The 22466-nt window shown below is 40.6% G+C and overlaps 2 protein-coding genes across 4 annotated transcripts; one reads left to right on the top strand and one right to left on the bottom strand.

The window, feature by feature from the left end:
• LOC8062390 (probable ion channel POLLUX) lies at positions 10501-16155 on the top strand. Of its 2 annotated transcripts, XM_021455308.1 has the most exons (12): positions 10697-11370; positions 11502-11570; positions 11663-12280; positions 12401-12583; positions 12713-12772; positions 12856-13059; positions 13481-13729; positions 13970-14068; positions 14148-14342; positions 15116-15208; positions 15285-15548; positions 15644-16155. In XM_021455308.1, exons 1-12 carry the CDS (start codon positions 10756-10758, stop codon positions 15860-15862), a joined length of 2868 nt encoding a protein of 955 aa, XP_021310983.1. In that variant the 5' UTR covers positions 10697-10755; the 3' UTR covers positions 15863-16155. The 2 variants fall into 2 exon arrangements, 1 of the variants encoding a protein (XP_021310983.1); XR_002450771.1 differs by lacking the exon at positions 15644-16155 and having other exon boundaries at positions 10501-11370; positions 15132-15208; positions 15285-15425.
• On the bottom strand, positions 16731-21883 carry LOC110433368 (serine/threonine-protein kinase SAPK4). Of its 2 annotated transcripts, XM_021455309.1 has the most exons (9): positions 21460-21883; positions 21256-21330; positions 20589-20690; positions 20452-20505; positions 20147-20239; positions 19958-20050; positions 17607-17711; positions 17402-17500; positions 16748-17289 (listed from the first exon to the last, which is right to left on the bottom strand). In XM_021455309.1, exons 1-9 carry the CDS (start codon positions 21577-21579, stop codon positions 16945-16947), a joined length of 1086 nt encoding a protein of 361 aa, XP_021310984.1. In that variant the 5' UTR covers positions 21580-21883; the 3' UTR covers positions 16748-16944. The 2 variants fall into 2 exon arrangements, with proteins under 2 accessions (XP_021310985.1, XP_021310984.1); XM_021455310.1 differs by lacking the exons at positions 21256-21330; positions 21460-21883 and adding an exon at positions 20764-21007 and having other exon boundaries at positions 16731-17289.

Here is a 22466-nt window from a genome sequence, read left to right as displayed (position 1 = left end):
CTAATCATGGACTAATTAGGTTTAAAAGATTCTTCTCGCGATTCTTAACCAAACTGTGTAATTAGTTTATTTTTTATTTACATTTAATGTTTCATGCATGTGTCTAAAGATTCGATAGGATGGATAAAAAAAATTTAGGCAGGGAACTAAATAGGGCCTAAACAACAACATGGCTTTTCATCTGTCAACGAGCTGCTGCAAAATAATGTGTCGTGTCATGCGGTGTCTGCTCTTAGTCCTCTATTGTTAGCATTAGCCATTGGCTTCAAAATTGGCAGTCAGTGGCACTTGAGATAAAAAAAAAATTTATTGTTGAGACCAAATGGCCTAGGGGCATTCAAGTCTATTGCCAGGCTACTTAACTGCCGTTAGGCTTCAAAATGGACGGAATAACACTGTCACACCCGGTTTTAAAGAACAAAACCAAGCTATTCATATGTGTGCCCAGAAAGTCCACACATACAACAACAGAAGCAATAATATCAGAAACAATGTTATATAGCGAAAACATATATACTTATAATTAACACTTACATCAGAGTATCGCGGAAAGGTAACTAATCTTCCGGCTCAATCTGCACAGGGACGGTTGACTGGGGTAACATATGCCTAGCACTTCTTGTATCCTGAGAACATCCTTCATGACTCCATCCTTCTAATCAACTCTTTCTAGTGGACTGGAGTGGTGGGAAATAGCAAGAGTGAGCACATATCGTACTCAACAAGTATAACCAGGGGTTCATGAGGCTCAACTAGCTGACACTGGTTTCACTGCAATTAGCTTTTAATAGTGGATAGCATATTCATAATTAAATAGCAATTGTCAAGGTAACATAAATAATCCATTAATCCCATGATCAAGTGTAAGCATAATTAATCTCATAGCATAAACGATAATCAAATGAACATAATAACATAACAAGCTCATCATCTTAATGTAGATGTCCCCAAGGCCGCTCCTGACCGTGAGCTCGGCTAGTATACCAGTTTTACACTCTGCAGAGGTTGTACATCTTTACCCATGAGTCATGATTTACCCTTTCGCCCGAGGCCCGTCGACCTCTTAACCCACTACCAAGGAAGGTCGGCAGGGATCACTATGAAGCCTTTCAAAAGTTCGTCTAACATGTTAGGGCCGCAAGGTTTCCTTTGCGAGCAGATATAGATACCCCCCTTCCGAATGGCACAATGACGCGCAGCCTATACACATAGGGACAGGGGCTCGCACTATACCCGTGTCGGTTCAGCCCCTCCGCCCTTTCGGGTAACCTCTAACAAGCTAGAAAAGGTCTTCATACTGAGCTAAAGCCAGAGCCATAATAGCCCTCATGGTTGTACTGTTATCCCGGGTGATCACGTACAGACAAGATCTCATACAGTTATCTGTCATTCTTTTATGTTCATTGCATAGCTATTAATCATCTTACAAGATCATGGATTAAATCAAGCACTAGCACATCTACAGCAAATGCTTATCAAGTAGGTAGCAAGGAATACAGGTAACAATCATCTATGATTTTGCTAAGTCGACAAGGTGATAGCATGCATATGATATATATGTGTAATTATAAGGGAATAGGTAGCAAGGATAATCCCAAGTTATACTTGCCTTAAACACTTGCTCAATTCTCACACCATCAGCTTTTGGTCATCATCTTCTAATCTTCCGCGTCCACGAACAGTTCTTGTCTACTCGTAGCAAACACCACACATAGACAAACATACAAGCAACAAACAAAAATAACTAAGAACAGTACACCGCACAAGTTTAAGCAACATACTATATGAGAGCTTATTTATGAGTCTATTATATGTAGCGTATTTAAATTAATTATATAATTAGAAATATATAAGTTAATATTAATCAAATTAATATTTATTTATAAAAATACGATGTTTACTTTCATTGCTTTTAACTATAAAATTGGTTACATAGATATGAATTAATTTAATATTAATTTAATATTTAGCTATATATAGAAGACATATAGAAGACATGAAGCAAGTTAACTATCGTTGCCATACATTAGGGTATATTGATTCAGACGCGACGCACAAAGAATATATTGAAGTGTGGCTAAAACGATTAAGTTATGATGAAAATGACAATGTTCATCATATTTAACTATACGGAGATTCAAGGCATCCTGAGCAGATCCACGATATATATGAAAGATATAATTTCATGATTGAGGAATAAATAGAGAATAATGATTTATGATGTATGAATGACAAGGCATGACATCAGCACAATATTTGATCAATAAAATAGCGGACAGGAAGATATGCTTCTCACCTGAAAGCTAGCGACAACAATTTCCAAACAAGCTGCTCGTCAAACATCAAGAGGGGTGGTGGCCAGCATAAGCTAGTATTAAGCAGCCAAGGAGAAGATGTTTATATTAGTTTCAATTCCAAGGGCAAAGAAGTACACCCACGGTGAAGAACTGACGACTTACCCCTGCAAGATTCAGAGCGGAGCAGAACACACACGGCATGGATGGCCAGACGCTGGAGCGGCTCTACAACACTAAGCTCGGAGGATCGGTTATGCCTGCGATGAGGTTGCAACATCACGCAAGCTCCGCTATGGAAACACCATGGATCAGAGAATTTGCGAGAGGACGACACGGAGAGAGCGAGATTGTGTTGCTGCAGCAAGCTTCATGTTCGGCAACGATAGAACACGAAGGCAGGAATACAGGATCGAACAACAATACAAGATCACTTGGAACTAGACAAGCCTCACCTCTCCAGCAAAGAACGACAGCACGTGACTTGCTCAAGGCACTCAATCGATTTCTCCATACTTTGCTCGGCGTCGACTTTTCAATGTCACAGGAACGAAGGGCAGATGCGCCGGGGACAGGAGAATTTTGGCGGCGGCTCAGATATATCAAAGAGAGAAACGTAGGCATGTATTTATATGTGCTAGGTTAAAAGCCAAGTTGGAAGAGGATTATATTTTATTATTTTCGGAATTAATTAATCATGAGATTAACATAATTTCACAAAAGTCCAGAATAAATTTTTATGTGCCGAAAAATACTCTGAAGGCTCCAAAAATTCAGGGAAAAATCTCGGAGATATTATGGAATATGGGAAACCAAATAAAGTATTTAGAGCTTATGAAAAGATATCTAGGAGCATCTAAAAATTAGATTATGCTCACAGAAAAGCAAGAAAGGATTCCAGGAAAAGATGGAAAAATTCCCGAGAAATTTTAATAGATCGGTTGATGGAAGATGAACTCAAAGGAATGATTTGGAGCAGAATTTGGGGATCTTATAAAACTCCAAATAAAAAGATTAAGATTGAGAATGTCGGAACTTGATAAAAAAATGACAAAGATACACCGGAGATAGACCAACGACCTACTCAATGCATTTTGAAAGTTTTACTCACTAATCACACAAAGTCATACAACAAGCAAGCATCACATCACATCAACAAAAGTCCATCAGTTTAATTCAGAACAGTTTGAAAATTGGCATTTTCCTATAACTTAATTTTCACTAACTCAAACTAAACTTGATAAATTTTATCCAAATATTAAATTCATTTTATATTTGTTTAGTGTTTTCTATGCACAACCCAAACTCAAAAATTTGGGGTGTGACAATCTACCCCACTTAACAGGAATCTCGTCCCGAGATTCGGAGAGACTATAGATCATGATAAAGTAGATCATCAAGGTTGTTTTGAGACTTTTGACAAGATATGCTTTAGGAATTAAGGATTAGCAAAAGTTGACTGTGATATCAAAGATCGGTTCTCAAGAAACACACAAACCGATGAAACAAAAGTGCATTGGAAAGGTGAAGTTGACCTTTATGTTGTTATATTGTACGGTAAATGATCAAGAGGCAAAGACTGACAAAGGAGCATAAGAAAATGAAGATTGATGATGGAAAAGATAAAGCTTGATAGACAAGAAAGAGATATATAGGAAGGATAAGATTGATCATTAGGTCTTCATGTCTTGAAACTTGAGATACTTAGATGACGATAGCGGATGCTACCCCACTTAACAAGATTGAGTTACTTCTCCAGATGATACCTTGTGGGCCTCCTTCAAAACACAAGAACAGAGACGACACACAAGCAACACATAAACAAACCAAGCACACAACACACATCGATACTACACGTGTTTCTTCAACAATGGTGGTCATCCTAAAGGGCAAATGAGAGATGATAAAAGGCTATCGTATTTTTGAATGAGGTAGGATCAGAAAACTTTTAGTAAAATTACATAAAGAAAAAACCAAATGAGTCGGCAGTAATAGCTCAAAGGAAGCTAGCAAGGAGGGGATACAACAAGACAAGGATCGAGAAATAATCAAAATCAAAGAGTCAAGGGATATAAAAATAGTTTTATAGTAAAGTATTGTTTAGAAATCGACCAGTGCTATCTAGGCATATGTCCTACAGTCAACACTGCTCTGATACCACTCTGTCACACCCGGTTTTAAAGAACAAAACCAAGCTATTCATATGTGTGCCCAGAAAGTCCACACATACAACAACAGAAGCAATAATATCAGAAACAATGTTATATAGCGAAAACATATATACTTATAATTAACACTTACATCAGAGTATCGCGGAAAGGTAACTAATCTTCCGGCTCAATCTGCACAGGGACGGTTGACTGGGGTAACATATGCCTAGCACTTCTTGTATCCTGAGAACATCCTTCATGACTCCATCCTTCTAATCAACTCTTTCTAGTGGACTGGAGTGGTGGGAAATAGCAAGAGTGAGCACATATCGTACTCAACAAGTATAACCAGGGGTTCATGAGGCTCAACTAGCTGACACTGGTTTCACTGCAATTAGCTTTTAATAGTGGATAGCATATTCATAATTAAATAGCAATTGTCAAGGTAACATAAATAATCCATTAATCCCATGATCAAGTGTAAGCATAATTAATCTCATAGCATAAACGATAATCAAATGAACATAATAACATAACAAGCTCATCATCTTAATGTAGATGTCCCCAAGGCCGCTCCTGACCGTGAGCTCGGCTAGTATACCAGTTTTACACTCTGCAGAGGTTGTACATCTTTACCCATGAGTCATGATTTACCCTTTCGCCCGAGGCCCGTCGACCTCTTAACCCACTACCAAGGAAGGTCGGCAGGGATCACTATGAAGCCTTTCAAAAGTTCGTCTAACATGTTAGGGCCGCAAGGTTTCCTTTGCGAGCAGATATAGATACCCCCCTTCCGAATGGCACAATGACGCGCAGCCTATACACATAGGGACAGGGGCTCGCACTATACCCGTGTCGGTTCAGCCCCTCCGCCCTTTCGGGTAACCTCTAACAAGCTAGAAAAGGTCTTCATACTGAGCTAAAGCCAGAGCCATAATAGCCCTCATGGTTGTACTGTTATCCCGGGTGATCACGTACAGACAAGATCTCATACAGTTATCTGTCATTCTTTTATGTTCATTGCATAGCTATTAATCATCTTACAAGATCATGGATTAAATCAAGCACTAGCACATCTACAGCAAATGCTTATCAAGTAGGTAGCAAGGAATACAGGTAACAATCATCTATGATTTTGCTAAGTCGACAAGGTGATAGCATGCATATGATATATATGTGTAATTATAAGGGAATAGGTAGCAAGGATAATCCCAAGTTATACTTGCCTTAAACACTTGCTCAATTCTCACACCATCAGCTTTTGGTCATCATCTTCTAATCTTCCGCGTCCACGAACAGTTCTTGTCTACTCGTAGCAAACACCACACATAGACAAACATACAAGCAACAAACAAAAATAACTAAGAACAGTACACCGCACAAGTTTAAGCAACATACTATATGAGAGCTTATTTATGAGTCTATTATATGTAGCGTATTTAAATTAATTATATAATTAGAAATATATAAGTTAATATTAATCAAATTAATATTTATTTATAAAAATACGATGTTTACTTTCATTGCTTTTAACTATAAAATTGGTTACATAGATATGAATTAATTTAATATTAATTTAATATTTAGCTATATATAGAAGACATATAGAAGACATGAAGCAAGTTAACTATCGTTGCCATACATTAGGGTATATTGATTCAGACGCGACGCACAAAGAATATATTGAAGTGTGGCTAAAACGATTAAGTTATGATGAAAATGACAATGTTCATCATATTTAACTATACGGAGATTCAAGGCATCCTGAGCAGATCCACGATATATATGAAAGATATAATTTCATGATTGAGGAATAAATAGAGAATAATGATTTATGATGTATGAATGACAAGGCATGACATCAGCACAATATTTGATCAATAAAATAGCGGACAGGAAGATATGCTTCTCACCTGAAAGCTAGCGACAACAATTTCCAAACAAGCTGCTCGTCAAACATCAAGAGGGGTGGTGGCCAGCATAAGCTAGTATTAAGCAGCCAAGGAGAAGATGTTTATATTAGTTTCAATTCCAAGGGCAAAGAAGTACACCCACGGTGAAGAACTGACGACTTACCCCTGCAAGATTCAGAGCGGAGCAGAACACACACGGCATGGATGGCCAGACGCTGGAGCGGCTCTACAACACTAAGCTCGGAGGATCGGTTATGCCTGCGATGAGGTTGCAACATCACGCAAGCTCCGCTATGGAAACACCATGGATCAGAGAATTTGCGAGAGGACGACACGGAGAGAGCGAGATTGTGTTGCTGCAGCAAGCTTCATGTTCGGCAACGATAGAACACGAAGGCAGGAATACAGGATCGAACAACAATACAAGATCACTTGGAACTAGACAAGCCTCACCTCTCCAGCAAAGAACGACAGCACGTGACTTGCTCAAGGCACTCAATCGATTTCTCCATACTTTGCTCGGCGTCGACTTTTCAATGTCACAGGAACGAAGGGCAGATGCGCCGGGGACAGGAGAATTTTGGCGGCGGCTCAGATATATCAAAGAGAGAAACGTAGGCATGTATTTATATGTGCTAGGTTAAAAGCCAAGTTGGAAGAGGATTATATTTTATTATTTTCGGAATTAATTAATCATGAGATTAACATAATTTCACAAAAGTCCAGAATAAATTTTTATGTGCCGAAAAATACTCTGAAGGCTCCAAAAATTCAGGGAAAAATCTCGGAGATATTATGGAATATGGGAAACCAAATAAAGTATTTAGAGCTTATGAAAAGATATCTAGGAGCATCTAAAAATTAGATTATGCTCACAGAAAAGCAAGAAAGGATTCCAGGAAAAGATGGAAAAATTCCCGAGAAATTTTAATAGATCGGTTGATGGAAGATGAACTCAAAGGAATGATTTGGAGCAGAATTTGGGGATCTTATAAAACTCCAAATAAAAAGATTAAGATTGAGAATGTCGGAACTTGATAAAAAAATGACAAAGATACACCGGAGATAGACCAACGACCTACTCAATGCATTTTGAAAGTTTTACTCACTAATCACACAAAGTCATACAACAAGCAAGCATCACATCACATCAACAAAAGTCCATCAGTTTAATTCAGAACAGTTTGAAAATTGGCATTTTCCTATAACTTAATTTTCACTAACTCAAACTAAACTTGATAAATTTTATCCAAATATTAAATTCATTTTATATTTGTTTAGTGTTTTCTATGCACAACCCAAACTCAAAAATTTGGGGTGTGACAAACACACAGGTATAGCCGAAGATGAAGTTAGGCACAGCGGTGCGAAACAACTTTTTAGTGGCTTTTTAGTTTGGTCAATCTTTCATAATGACATAGAGTTAAAAAGCTCCCGAGCGGGAGTGTTTCGGCTTGGACACGGCCGTCAGCCGGCTCAAGTGGGAGCACGAGATGTCCAGGACACCCGTCACCAGGGGTAAAAGAAAAACAGAGCATGTCAGGACGAGACACCCGAATCACCGATTGCTGACCTTGTTTACTTCCCAAAGATTTTGCAAATTTTTTCAAGATTTTCCGTCACATCGAATCTTACGACATATACATAGAACATTAAATATAAATAAAAAATTATATATATATATATATAATTGTACAGTTTGCTGTAATTTGCGAGACGAAATTTTTAAACTTAGTTCATAATTGAATAATATTTATTAATTATTTTATTAAAAACATTACAACTAAGCAGGTGTTTGGATTTCGCGGAAGTACTACTTCCTAGACTGCAGTGCCGGAGCCAGGAATTATACATAAGGGAGGCCAACCAAAAAAATTAATTCGTCAAAACTGAGCACAATTGGTGACCGTCTAATTCAATTCATCAACTTGACACAAGTGCTCGTATTTTCTATATGTATTTAGGATCAAATGTGTTATTCTTTTGGTGGTAGGCGATAAACTCTTAACAGAAGATGTTTGAGATGATTTTGTAAATCTTAAGATCCGCGTCTCAGTTTTTCTAAGGTATTTCATAGTATTATCTAGTTATGTTTTGTACTTTCTCCATCCCAAATTATAAATCATTCAAAGAATCTTGAAGAGTCAAAGTATCTTAAGTTTGACTAAAAATATAGAAAGAATAGTATTGAAAATATAATTAATACTAAATATTATTATCTTATTATATAAATTTGATCAAATTAGGATGCTTTGACTCTTCAAAGTTATTGAAATTACTTATAATTTAGAATGGAGGGAATACGATTCTATTATCTCGAAGATATTAATAAGTATATATAACAAAAATTGTTATATTTCTCTATTAATATAAATAAAAATTTTAAATATATACTAATAAAAAAATTTATTGACACGCGTTGGGGGGGCCATCCCAGCCCCCCTGGCTCCGCCACGGCTAGACTGCCACCTTTTGTTCACGGCCTTGGGAGGTTTATCCACACAGGTCAATTCATTTTTAGGCGCCGGAAATCAAAGACCTACATGATTTGCTAGGGAAGGCAGGTTCTTTAGTCTCTCTGCTGATGCTGATTATCGGCAGCTGCAGCATGTTTACATCAGTCATCTTGTTAATACAACTGCCAAACTCAATATAATTACATCGATTAATCATGAACCATCTTTTTTCTAATAGACAAGCGCGAGTCTGTTATTACCCGAGTACGCCTAGACAAGCGCCTGATGTGAGCATATGTTCTTCGCCTCGCTGGGTCATAGGAGTTGATTTTGACAAAAATAAGACACATCAATCTGATTCAAACACAGTTCACTCTAAAAAAAGGTGTATATTCTTTTAGGCCTTGTTTAGTTTACAAGCGTCTGGTGCCGCAAGATTCAATATGACGGAAAATTTTTTGGGTATTTTTTGGAACTAAACAAGACCTTAGTTCACCTAAAAACAAAAAAAAAATTCAAGATTCTCCGTCATATCGAATCTTGCGTCACATGTATGGAGCATTAAATATAGATGAAAATAAAAATTAATTACACAATTTATCTGTAAATCGCGAGACAAATCTTTTAAACCTAGTTACTTCCTGATTGGACAATGTTTATCAAATAAAAATAAAAATGTTACATTATCGTTTTTTCAAAAAATTTTAGAAACTAAACAAGGCCTTACTGGAAACGGCAGGTTTGTATAGATTCTTGTTTAGTTTCAATTTTTTGTTTTGCAAAATAGACACTATAATATTTTCTTTTGTATTTGTTAAATATTGTCCAATCATAGACTAACTAGGCTCAAAAGATTCGTCTCGTAAATTACAAACAATTTATGCAATTAATTATTATTTTTATCTATAGTTAATGCTTCATACATGCGTCGAAAGATTCGATACGACAAGAAATCAGATTTTTTTGTAAACTTTTTTTAAAACTAAACAAGGCCTAGATCTGTATACGTGCTTTACGACCTCTAGTCTCTACAGTCCGTTGCTTGTGTCAGTCGTGTCAGTTGCCACACGAGCTGCATGCCCTGCAAAGGAAAATGGTAACTTTCAATCAAAAAATATATCTGTGGAAAGATCTCTGCTCAGAATCAAGCATCAAACGATGCACGAGCACATGGCCGGCACCCATCACCTCCTGCCGCGGCGCATAGATTTATCGCTAGTTGAAGCCGTTAGCGAGGCACAGTCCACTAGGCTAATGCTATGCCAGTGGGTATTCTCCGATTCCTTCGCCGGCAAGCGCAGCGACCGACGGCCCCGATCGCCCGACGCGCCGCGGGGGCGTCGTCACATGCCCCTCACATCGGCGGCCTCCCGCCACCCCACCACCGTGCTGCTCCCTCCTCCGGTCGCATCGGCAATTCGGCATGGCCCGCTGGCCCAACACCAGCGCGCGAAGATCTCGTCCACTGCGCGGTGGGCCCCGCAGGGACTGTGTAGATAGGCCGATAGAGCCAAGTGGGTGTTCAACGGGGAAGGGGCAGGCGGCACGGGCACGGCGATTACGCGATCGGCTGCCTTTGCGGCCGGTCACGCGTCACGCACGTGACTCCCGTGCCACGGCTGCGCTGCCGTGCCGCCTGCTTCCCTTTCTGTGTTCGGCCGTTCCCCGCTTGCTCTCGCACTTGCTGTAGCAGTTTACAGTTACGTGTGCCGCCTCCATTAGCTAAAGGCCAAACGGCTCCGCATCCCGCGGTGGGTGTGACTTACAGGTGGGGTCGCTAAGAGGTGGCCCACGGGTCAGGGTCGCTGGCGAAGTGGGGTTAGTGGGGCGATCCTGTAATCATCACGGGGTTAGAGGGCCATTTGGGAGTGGTTTATATTATTATTACTACCAGGCGGGCGCCGGTGGGGAGGGGAAGGGAGGGAGCTCGAGCTCGCTGCTAATGGCGGAGAGCGATGGTGGCAGCGAGGCGGACAGCCCGAGCCCTGATCCAAGGTCCGGTGGCGGAGCGAGCCCTGACCCACGTCCGCCGCGGCCGCAGCTCACCAAGTCACGCACCATCTCTGGCTCTGCTGCGGCGTCCATATTGGCCGCTGACAGGGTAGGAGGAGGAGGCGGCGGCGGCGGCGGTGGCCTAAGAGACAGCATCCTCGTTCGCCGCTCCTCCACGGCGCCCCTCCCGCCGTCGACGGCATCAGCGGCGGGGGCGTCCTCGGCGCCGCGGCGGCTCACCGTCGCCGTGGACGACCCCTCCTCCTATGCGGCACCCAACGGCGGGGTGCTGGACCGCGACTGGTGCTACCCGTCGTTCCTAGGTCCGCACGCGTCGCGCCCCCGCCCGCCGCGGCAGCAGCAGACCCCGACGACTACCGACCGCCGGAGCGCCAACCCCACCGTGCCTGTGCCGCCGAGGGTGGTGGTGTCGCAGCGGGAGGAGGAGAAGAGCCTGGCCTCCGTGGTGAAGCGCCCGGCGCTGCTCGAGGAGCGGAGGCCGCTGCCTCCTATACTCCCGCCCCCGCGCGCTCCGCGATTTGATCTCTCTCCGTATCTCCCACTCGTAAGTCATGCTACCTGTACCAGGCCGGTGCCATAAAAGCTAGTCGTAACGTTCACGACTGATGTGCTTTTTTTTTTGTACACACTGATGACTGTGTGCTATTTTGGTCCATTTCCCTTGAGTTATTGCAGCTTCTGGTCGTAACAATCGCAAGCTCTACCCTCGCTGTTTGGCAATGGATGAAAGTTATGGGACTCCAGGTTATCTCTTTGATCTGTGAAATTATGTGCTGACTGCTTTGCATCACGATTCACTCCACTTAACAATTTAGAAGTCTTTAACATTGTGCCAGGAAAAGATCAGATCATGCAGCAACGGCAATGCTGGGGACCGTGAGGGTACTGAGAAGATGTCTTGGATTGACAGGGACCATGGCTCTGCTTTTATTGGTTCGGGGAGTTGGAATTTAACTCCATCTGGCACCATTTTTGCTCTTGCAGTTCCATTGTTCCTGTTTAAGTACATTGATCAGCTCCGACGGAGACAAACAAATTCCATGAGGGGGAGAAGTGGTGAGGAAGAAGTGCCTCTTAAGAAGAGGATCGCTTATAAAGTTGATGTGTTCTTCTCAGGACACCCATATGCAAAGCTTCTTGCCCTCCTATTAGCCACCATAGTTCTCATTGCTTGGGGTGGGATTGCGCTGTATGTCGTTAGTGGCAGTGGGTTCCTGGAGGCTCTCTGGCTTTCTTGGACTTTTGTGGCAGATTCTGGAAACCATGCCGACCAGGTTGGCTTGGGGCCGAGAATTGTATCCGTGTCAATTAGCTCTGGGGGCATGCTGGTGTTTGCCACAATGCTTGGGCTCGTGTCAGATGCAATATCAGAGAAGGTGGATTCCTGGCGCAAGGGAAAAAGTGAGGTGATAGAGATCAACCACATACTAATCCTCGGATGGAGTGATAAGCTGGTAATATTCTGATGGAAAGCTGTTTTAGTATGTAAAAATTGATATGATCTGATAATATGCCCTTCATTTCTTCAAGGTTGATATGATTGAATAGCTCGTCTTATCTGCACTCTGGACCAGGGTTCTCTTCTGAAGCAGCTAGCTATAGCAAACAAGAGTATTGGTGGTGGTGTAGTTGTTGTTCTAGCTGAAAGGGACAAGGAAGAGATGGAGATGGACATAGCAAAGCTAGAATTTGACTTCATGGGAACATCTGTAATATGTAGGAGTGGCAGTCCTCTAATTCTAGCAGACCTGAAGAAGGTAGAATTTTCAGAAATTATTCTCATCTGGTTATCCTTGCTCCATGTACTATGGAGCGCTCCTTTTGATGATTTCATCTCATTCCATATTAGGATCTCAAATAACAGACCTTAGATGTTTTTTTTTCAGGTTTCTGTTTCTAAAGCACGTGCCATTATTGTTTTAGCATCTGATGAAAATGCAGACCAAGTTAGTAATGTTCTGCACACATTTAATATTTTTGGAGCTAACCTGTCATTATTGCATATGCTCACATTCTTTGTGTCCCCTAGAGTGATGCACGGGCATTGCGTGTTGTGCTGAGTCTGACTGGAGTCAAGGAGGGTCTAAGAGGCCATGTTGTTGTAGAGATGAGTGATCTTGACAATGAACCTTTAGTGAAACTGGTTGGTGGTGAACTAATCGAAACAGTTGTTGCCCATGATGTGATTGGACGTTTGATGATACAGTGTGCACTCCAACCTGGCCTTGCACAGGTACATCTCAGTGTTAGCCTGTTTTTGTAGTGGACAATATTTGTCCCTACAATTTTACTTGAATCATGGTATTTTAGGTCTATTTTTGTAGTCAACAATATTTGTCCCTATAATTTTACATGAATCATGGTATTTTAGGATTTCTGTGTGATATCATTTTCTGATTTTCTCTCTACACAAATGTACATGTATACAAAAGAGTTTGTTGCTATTGCTGCAGATTTACTTGAATGGAAGTTCTGAAGTTGTAAGTTAAAGGAAAAAATGTAGAGTTTGGTAGCTGCTAATGTTCCATTGTTCACTGGTTATGTGACTGAAGTTTGAAAGTGCCAGGGAAACCGAATTTTATTTGGTCCTGGGTTATTTTTCCTCAGGATGAATCATACTACTCAAAATACTAACCCGTCAACCACTTTTGCAGATATGGGAAGACATATTAGGATTTGAAAATGCAGAGTTTTATATTAAAAGATGGCCAGAATTGGATGGCATGCGGTTTGGGGATGTGTTGATCTCATTTCCTGATGCTGTACCTTGTGGAGTCAAGGTTGCTTCAAAATCTGGAAAGATCTTAATGAATCCTGATGATGATTATGTTTTAAGAGAAGGTGACGAGGTCCTTGTTATTGCAGAAGATGATGATACTTATGCTCCTGCCCCTCTACCAGAGGTAAATTTCCTCACTTAGGCCTTGTTCGTTTGCCAGGGTTTGAGGCTGGGAACTGTTCCAGCTAATCTATATTAGTAGAAATAAACCTACCAATCCACCTGGAACAATTCCAGGGCATCGAATCCAGATTAAACGAACGGGCCCTTAAGGTTCAATAATAGTTGATTTTGTGTATTGATCATTATGCAACATATTTCGTTTCACCTTGAGTTGTACCTCATAGATGTTATCTATTTTCAGGTGAATAAGGGTTTTCTGCCTAACATACCAACCCCTCCCAAATATCCAGAGAAAATTTTGTTCTGTGGTTGGCGCCGTGATATCCATGATATGATAATGGTAAATTTACTAAATTATGTTCCCTGTTTGATGCGTATAAATCATATTTTCGGTAATGAAAGCTAGTGCTATTATTTAGGTTCTGGAAGCATTTCTTGCTCCAGGTTCTGAATTATGGATGTTCAATGAAGTGCCGGAGAAGGAGAGGGAGATAAAGCTGACTGACGGTGGTTTGGATATAGGCGGGTTAACAAACATTAAACTTGTACATAAAGAAGGCAATGCTGTTATCAGGCGACACTTGGAAAGCTTGCCTCTGGAGACATTTGACTCTGTGAGTACAAATTACTCTCTTTTAGAGATATTCTGCACAATGTTTGTTCAATAAAAGAAATAGTTGATGAACTGACACTGAGGTCCTGTTCCAAAATGTAGGTCGTTTTAGTTTTGTCCTGTGTCAAACTTTTCTAACTTTGATCTAACATCTACAACCATACAATCTATGGTGTATTTAATGGAGGGAACTAATTCAATTTGATGGTGTAGATGTTAGTGCATTTTTCTATAAATTTGGTCAAAATAGTGAAGTTTGACTTAGGACAAAAAAATGCAATTTAGAATGGACATTCTCTTCTTGATCTTGAACGCCAATATAATCCTGTGTTTGCAATTATGTGAAATAGTCTGTTTAGTGCAGGTACAAATTGCATTCACATTTTATGCTAGATCTTCATCAGATATATGAAAAGAAAACTTTGGGGCCTACTAGTACAAATTGGTCTGTTTGCATAGAATTAGAGCATTAAGATCATGTTCATGCCGTGATCTATATTTCTCAGAAAAAAAATATCAAAAGGGCGGCAAGAGCATTGCCGCATATATTATTAGAAGAAAAGAGTCGGACCAGTTTTATGGTGAAATCAGCCCGGAAAACCAAACAACTGCTCTGCCCAAAGAGCCAGCAAGACCCACTGCTAGAGGAGCACTCCAAACTACTAAGAAAAACAACTGCACCATTGCCAACTTGAAAAAAATACCACCTCTGATTTGCTTCTATTGCTGATATACTTCTGCAGAAGTATCTCAATGCTAACTTTGAAACCACAGATTTTAATTCTTGCAGATGAGTCAGTAGAGGACTCCATTGTGCATTCTGATTCACGTTCTTTGGCTACACTTCTTCTTATTCGTGACATTCAGGTGAGTATAGACACGGTGCAATAGTAGTGCATAAATGAATGACTTCTGCATCATTGATGTGTGCCTTCTTCTACAGTCTAAACGTCTTCCATCCAAGGAGCTGAAATCACCTCATCGTTACAATGGCTTCTGTCACAGTGCCTGGATTAGGGAAATGCAACACGCATCAGATAAATCTATAATCATCAGCGAAATACTCGATTCTAGAACAAGAAACCTTGTATCTGTCTCCAAAATCAGCGATTATGTTCTGTCAAATGAGCTTGTTAGTATGGCACTAGCAATGGTAGCGGAAGACAAACAAATAAACAGAGTTCTTGAAGAACTTTTTGCTGAGGAGGTACTTTCTAAAATTCATCGTTCTGTATCTCTTGAGTCTTGACTACCCATCTTGACATGTGTTGCACCTGATTTTTGATATTTTGCATGTTACAGGGAAACGAGATGTGCATTCGATCTGCTGAATTTTACCTTTATGAGCAAGAGGAATTGAGTTTCTTTGATATTATGGTTAGGGCGCGTGAGAGAGATGAGGTTGTGATTGGCTACCGCCTTGCTAACACTGACCAGGCGATCATTAACCCAGAACATAAGTCCGATATTAGGAAGTGGTCACTAGATGATGTCTTTGTTGTCATCTCAAAAGGTGACTAATTTTCAGGAGCGTCACTTTTTTTGTGTAAGTGTATATTCTAATGCTAATCTGTGCTAATTGAAATCATAACCGCACAAACATACTGTAAAGTACAGTCCTCATCCAAACAGTCAGCTATGTACATGTTAATTTGTACTCCCTCCATTCCAAATTATAAGATATTTTGTTTTTTTTAGATTCATAGCTTTTGTTATGCACCTAGATATATATTATGCCTGGATACATAGTAAAGACTATGAATCTATAATTTGGGATGGAGGAAGTAGCAGTCAATCAATCTTGGCACAAACAATTCGCTGTCTGTGACTGGAAATGTTGTCATAGCAAATGGTACAATGAAGCAGTTTAGGAGAGGTAATTTGTAATCATTTAAATTTCGAGATTAATTATCAATTTCGAATGCAATTACTGGAGCAGGTGCAGGACATGCAGCATGTCCTATTGAGCTTACATTTGGTCAGTGCTGCTCCCTCGCTTTTCTTCCAGTATTTATTAAGTCGAAATGAGAATAGTTCCATTATGCGTCTGAAGTTTTTCTATTTACGAATCCAGATTGTTGTCGTCAGGCACCTAGATATTGTCAGTGTTAATGGGTGATTTTTTTTAGAATAACATATAATGCTACCTTACGTGAAAGTATATGTTGCAGTCACATGGCATTGAAACCTTTCATACACTCCTGAGGTTACTACTGCGAAGAGCTGCTTAATTTTCTGATGCACGAGAGTATGTGTATGTGTTCCACAGTGTAGAACTTCAAGCCGATCAACCAGCTATTATCCGCTTTCAATATCTATGCTGGATGGTCAGGTGGAGGTGATCTGGTGGATAGCACCGATCCCACTTAAACATGCGTTAGAATTACCATACCGGGGCCTAGCAGATTGTACAATGCAGGCAGACATGTACATGCTTCATATTTACCAATATAAGAACATGGTAGTCTGTCTCAGTGTATTAAATTATGTTACATGAAAATTGACCAAACAGAAGCAATTCTGAAGCCAAAATTGCATACATCCCACTGGATCCTTCAGATCCGCAACCCAGTTATGTACACGTAACTTTCTTCCACTTGCTTTCATATGTGAAGAGCGTCCAAACGGAGTTCTCCGCTTGCATGGACTTCCTTCACCCTCCTATCGTATTCATCTTCCTGTTCCTCATGCTCCTCTGGCCTGTGTTCCTCTTCCTTCTCTTCTTCTTCATCCGAATACTCAGTGCTCCACCCATAGCCTGATCTGGATGATTTCGGCATGGTCCTTGCATCTTGAACTATCTTCATGATTTCTTCCGACGATTGGTCTGAGTAAGAAGGCACCCTGTTATCCCTCCTGTAGTACATGCCTTGTGCAGTCTCCGTGAGTTCCCGTGGTAGGTTCTTCAAAAACCATGGATGGCTCTTTATTTCCTTCATTGTGATTCTCTGGAGAATATTCATAAAAATACTGCATCAATGTTTCAAATTACCAAGTTTTACACTATCCCACGTGTATCACGACAAGTCATGACTGTAATTTACAGGTTGAAATCATTACCCTCATTGGATTGGCAACAAAGATACGGGCAAGAAGTTGCTGGCATTCCGTAGATATGTGGACATAATCTGGTATCTTGTATTGCACTTGCATTATTTGCTGCAGGCAAAGAGTGACTGGAATGAGGGTAACGTGATGTTGAAAAAAAGAAAATAATAGCAGAAATTGGACAAGATGTCTATAGTAGTGGCGTATAGCATGTCACCTGAATGGTCTTGCGTATATTCTTGGGGTCATCGGGGTCTTCAAATGGGTATGCTCCCACAAGCATGACGTAAAGAGTCACCCCACAGGACCATACGTCTGCAAGCTACATGAACAAGTATCACTGTAATCAATGAGTGGATATGAATAGCCTGTTAGATAAATATTAACAAACTTTATTAGGACAGAGTGAATTACAAGGTCAGGATATACAAAATTTCAGAATGGGAACACTAATCTGTTCCTTGCACTTGATAAGACTTATTGCTGTTTATATTTTGTGCTAAACGTGCAAAGCTTCGAAAATTCACTAATCCTACATGAGAATTTCTGAGGTGTCAAGAAACTTATATTTGATTGATCGGGTGGCTTTCATGTGGTACGATTCCGTTCTGCTATTGCATTAAAAATAGAAAACATAAATATAAATAGTATGCAAGTTGCTTGTGGGTTGTGACGAAGCATGTCAGCATAAACCATAATGAACTCAAAACCAAGGTTTTAAATGAAGGGGCTAAACTATTTAGTGGCGGCCTCCTTCAGGAAGCTATAAAATGCTATAGCGGGATATAGGGGTAGTGATTTTATCAAAAAAAATACATGGAATTTTTCAGTTAATTATGAACAGAAACATAGAACTAAGGCAGTTCCATGAACTCATAAAACTTGAATACATGTCAAAAGCTCTAGGAGACATGTCATCATGCCCATTACTTCATAATCATTCAATCAATCAGCTCACTCAAGGCTATAATCAACATTCATATTCATTCAATCAACAAATAAACTCAACAATTATTCAATGGTTCACTGCATCATTCATTGAAGTAAAAATATAATAGAGGCATAGATTCTAGTCATCTAGAGCAAAGAATGAATATTTTGACTTGGTCAGAATTAGTAGTGCTAAAAGAATTTCACAGGCAAGCCAAATAGTGGTGTTTAGCGGGTAATACATAATATAAGCCATAAGAATCAAGAGGAACCAAATAGGCTCCACATGCATTTTATGTTCAAAAAGGAAGTCAGAAGAAGCATCGAATTCAAAACATAAATAATAAATAGGATCTACAATCTTGTTCAAGTTAGCACTATGACATATGCATGAAGCTCAATGGTTGGCCAACTAGTTGCGGATGTATAAACTGCTGTTAGGAATTTTCTTAAAAGGAAGTTGGTACACAAAAATCTTCATATCAAACTTGATGCTAGCCATGAGAGCACATTTCCTATAATATGGAGTGAACTCGAATTTTTTGCGCGACACTCGGATAGTGTTCTTTATCGATATAGTTGCACTTCTGTATTCAGAAAATTATACTTAACAAAGGGGGGAAATGACAGAAAATAAGACTGCAGAAAATTTGTCCTTATAAACTAGCTAGTAATAAACCTACCAGAACCTATTTATTCATGACAATGTTGTTATAGACACGAAACTTAGCTAAAACCCTCCATCAACAGTCCAAAGGTGAACTATTTTATCGGAACATGGAGAATCTGTAGGATAAGAACCTCTTTTGTGGATGTCTGTTATCAAATAGCCCTGCTCCACTTTTCTGGTGTCAACATCCCTTGTGGACATATTACCTCATTAAACCAAACAGAAAATGTTCCAGCACCTCATGCTGACAATGACTCCTCATCCAGATTAGAAGCGTTTGTCAAGAGAATTTCAGATCCTTTGTTGTTTCAGCACTTGTGACCATAGCTAAAAATGAAACGCACTATCAAAGAATATATGTGAAGGCCATCTAGTTGCCGAACAAGACTGTACACCAACAGCATGTGTCACAACTCACAACAAAGAGGTTTACCGCATGCAGTAGAATTATACAAACTTATTAGTTCATCATCATAATAGTGACCTATTTGGCTCGACCAAAAAATACATAAACTTGCTACACAGCTACTTGTTAAGATTTGAAAAATAAGCCTACAGATCAGATATTTCCTAAGATTCTCCCTGCGTATGCAGAATTTCAGAAGAATCAACTTTTGTAACAGAATGATTGATCATTCAACCTGACTTTTCGCTACATTGAGAATTCATCAAGCATGCAATGTCACAATCATGGACAAATATACCCCCACAATGTGGTTGTGATGGGGAAGTTTGATTACCATCATTTAATTTATGCACCTAAAACAACTGGGTAAATCGGTACTGTTATGCTAAAAATTGCAAATCTTCAACATATGAAAACAAGAGCAAGGCAAAAGGATACTTGCACAAAGTTGTAAACAGTGCCTAGATAAAGATTACAAGTGACCTAACAGAATATCCTGCGAAGCTGTAACAGAAACAAGAAAACATATAGTTCATGAAAGAATAAGGGGAGATAAGCTCACCTTTCCATCATACTCGCGACGGGATAGCACCTCAGGTGCAATATATGCTGGCGTTCCCACTGCTGATTTGGGTCTTGAATGCAACACTGATGACTGTTCCAGACATAGCAAAAGAATATTTAATGAGAATTTATAAAGATTTTACTAAGTTACAGCATTGTAGTATTAACCATGGATCCAGCAAACCACCTTGGAATAGCCAAAATCGCATATCTTAAGCCGTGGAGCTGGGCTGCCATCCAAGAGAACATTCTCCAGCTTCAGATCTCTATGGCATATTTGCTGGTATTTGAAAATTTTGTCCTCAGAATGAATTATGAGAAATAACAATACACATACACGGTGATACATAAAATACACCTTTTATGTTAACAACCAGTGTCTCTTCTAAAAAATGATAGACACAAGGTCTACAAGTTTTTTGTTCTTAAAAGAGTAGATTGTGGTTTTGTTTGTCAAATGAACAGAAAATCCTCTGCTTGTGTGTTTCTTACCATGTAATGGCAATAGCTCACACCACAGATCAGCTGCTGAAAGAAATACCGTGCCTGCATTAAGCAGAAAAAAATAATAATTAAGTATCACTCTTTCATCAAAACATTAACATAAACTCAGGAACAAATTCCAAGACCTCATCCTCACTAAACCGCCCACGATCACAGATCCGATCAAAAAGCTCTCCACCTGCTGCAAACTCCATCACAATCATAAGATGCGTTGGTGTAAGTATCACCTGCAGAAGTTTTTCCCAAAACAATTAAAACCCTGTGATTCAGAGAGAAAAAAAAAAGGAGGAGAAAACATACTAGTGAAGCAAACAGAGTGGAGGCATAATCTGTTTTCTACTTTTCTTCATCCATTTAAAACTCACAGCAGTTCAAATAGAAGACTCTGCACCTTATAATTTTGAGATTTGTGTGAACAATCGGAGGCAGAAAACATACTGCCTAACGAGTATCTAAAGTGGATGCATCCCTGACACTAAATCGCATACCAAATTCGTAAGAAGCACAAGGGGAATAGCCTAAAAGGAAAGGGACGGAGGAAAACAGCAAAAGTTGGCACCTAATTAAACAGCACCAATCAAAAGATTCCCCCACTATATGCAGTTAAGAGGAATCAGCAACGTCCCGAATTATCAACTACAATATATATATTTTGAAAAGTCCTTTATCCGCCACCCTTTGAAGCTGCTCCCTAATAACACTAAAACGGCATCAAACACCCAGTGATTAAAAAAAAAAGCGAAAGGAAATGATCAAGCGGGCAATTAAACGTTTGGGTCCATAACGACCAACCTCCTTGAAGCGAATAATGTTGGGATGGCGCAGCGAGCGGTGGTTGATGATCTCCCTGTACACATTCTCGTCAATCTGCACAGCACAGATCCCCAAAACCAACAACCAGTCGCAATCCACCCAGACCCAGTAATTAATCCACCGCCAAGCCGAACAAACTTGTACTAACGAAGGAGTTTAAACGAACAAACAAAAACAACGAACCCGGTGGCCGCGCTCGATGCACTTGACGGCGACGAGCTCTCGGGTCTCGCGGTTGCGCATCAGCCGGGCCACCCCAAAGTTCCCCGACCCGATGTCCCGCACCGCCTCGTACTTGTCCATACGTACCTCCTACGCCTCTGCACCCCGGCCCCGCGCGTTCTCCCTCGGTCCGGGAGCAACCTGCGGGGTCTGCTGCCGTAGCCTGCTCGCACCAGGGCGGAGGAGGAGCGGGTCGGTACGGCGGCGGCGGTGGCGGTGGCGGCGGGCGTGTGGGTTTGCGTTGCGGCGGTTGCGCCTCGTCGGCCGGTGGGTCGGTGCGTGTGCGTGAGGCGATCGGGGATTATATAGTGGTGGTGGTAGGAGCGCAGCGTGGGGGCAAGCCACGCCAGCGTGTGCGAGCTGATGAAGGGAGGGGAAGGGAAGGAAGGGGAGGAGAGGGGGACGGGGAGGAGGGGATGTCGGGTGGGCCCCGCCGTCGGTGTCCGTGTCCCGCACCGGGCGCGGGGGGTGGGGCATGCGTGCTTGGCTGGCTGCGATTCGCCGTCGGATCTGACGTGTGAGCCTCCGTCTCGCCTGAACCGGGTTTTTTTTTTGACTAGCTGAACCGGGGGTTGTGGTCTTCTTTATCGCACACTCGGAAAGAGCTGCTTTTATGACGATGTTCGAAATGTATGAATAAAATTGCTATATAGTCCCTTCGTTTCAAATTATAAATCATTTTAATAATTTTAGAGAGTCAAATTATTTCAAGTTTAACCAAAATTATAGATAAAAGTACTAAGATTTGTAACATAAAGTAATTATACTATGAAAATATAATTAAGAAAGAATCTAATGATACTTAGTTGGTATTGTTTATTACAAAAGTTATGCAAAATTACTTCCCAGGGTATGATCTAAGGCCTTGTTGCCGAAACGAAAAGTTTCCGGTGTAGCATTTTCGTTTGTTTGTGGTAAATATTGTTCAATTATGGACTAATTAGGCTTAAAAGATTTATCTCATGATT

The sequence above is a fragment of the Sorghum bicolor genome, chromosome 3 (assembly GCF_000003195.3).
Source record: "Sorghum bicolor cultivar BTx623 chromosome 3, Sorghum_bicolor_NCBIv3, whole genome shotgun sequence".
Classification (NCBI taxonomy): Eukaryota; Viridiplantae; Streptophyta; class Magnoliopsida; order Poales; family Poaceae; genus Sorghum; species Sorghum bicolor.
The sequence above is the reverse complement of the archived record's forward strand: the minus strand, read 5'-3'. Positions and strand labels throughout refer to the sequence as shown.

Excerpts from the sequence above, each read along its gene's own strand:
- LOC110433368 (XM_021455309.1), bottom strand. The coding sequence starts at position 21,579 with ATGGACAAGTACGAGGCGGTGCGGGACATCGGGTCGGGGAACTTTGGG. Across the intron at positions 17,712-19,957 it reads GTCGCGAGTATGATGGAAAG|CTTGCAGACGTATGGTCCTG; the intron begins GTGAGCTTATCT and ends TTGTTCATGTAG. Across the intron at positions 17,290-17,401 it reads TTGTTGCCAATCCAATGAGG|AGAATCACAATGAAGGAAAT; the intron begins GTAATGATTTCA and ends AATATTCTCCAG.
- LOC8062390 (XM_021455308.1), top strand. The coding sequence starts at position 10,756 with ATGGCGGAGAGCGATGGTGGCAGCGAGGCGGACAGCCCGAGCCCTGAT. Across the intron at positions 12,584-12,712 it reads TTCTAGCAGACCTGAAGAAG|GTTTCTGTTTCTAAAGCACG; the intron begins GTAGAATTTTCA and ends TTTTTTTTTCAG. Across the intron at positions 13,730-13,969 it reads CTCCTGCCCCTCTACCAGAG|GTGAATAAGGGTTTTCTGCC; the intron begins GTAAATTTCCTC and ends ATCTATTTTCAG.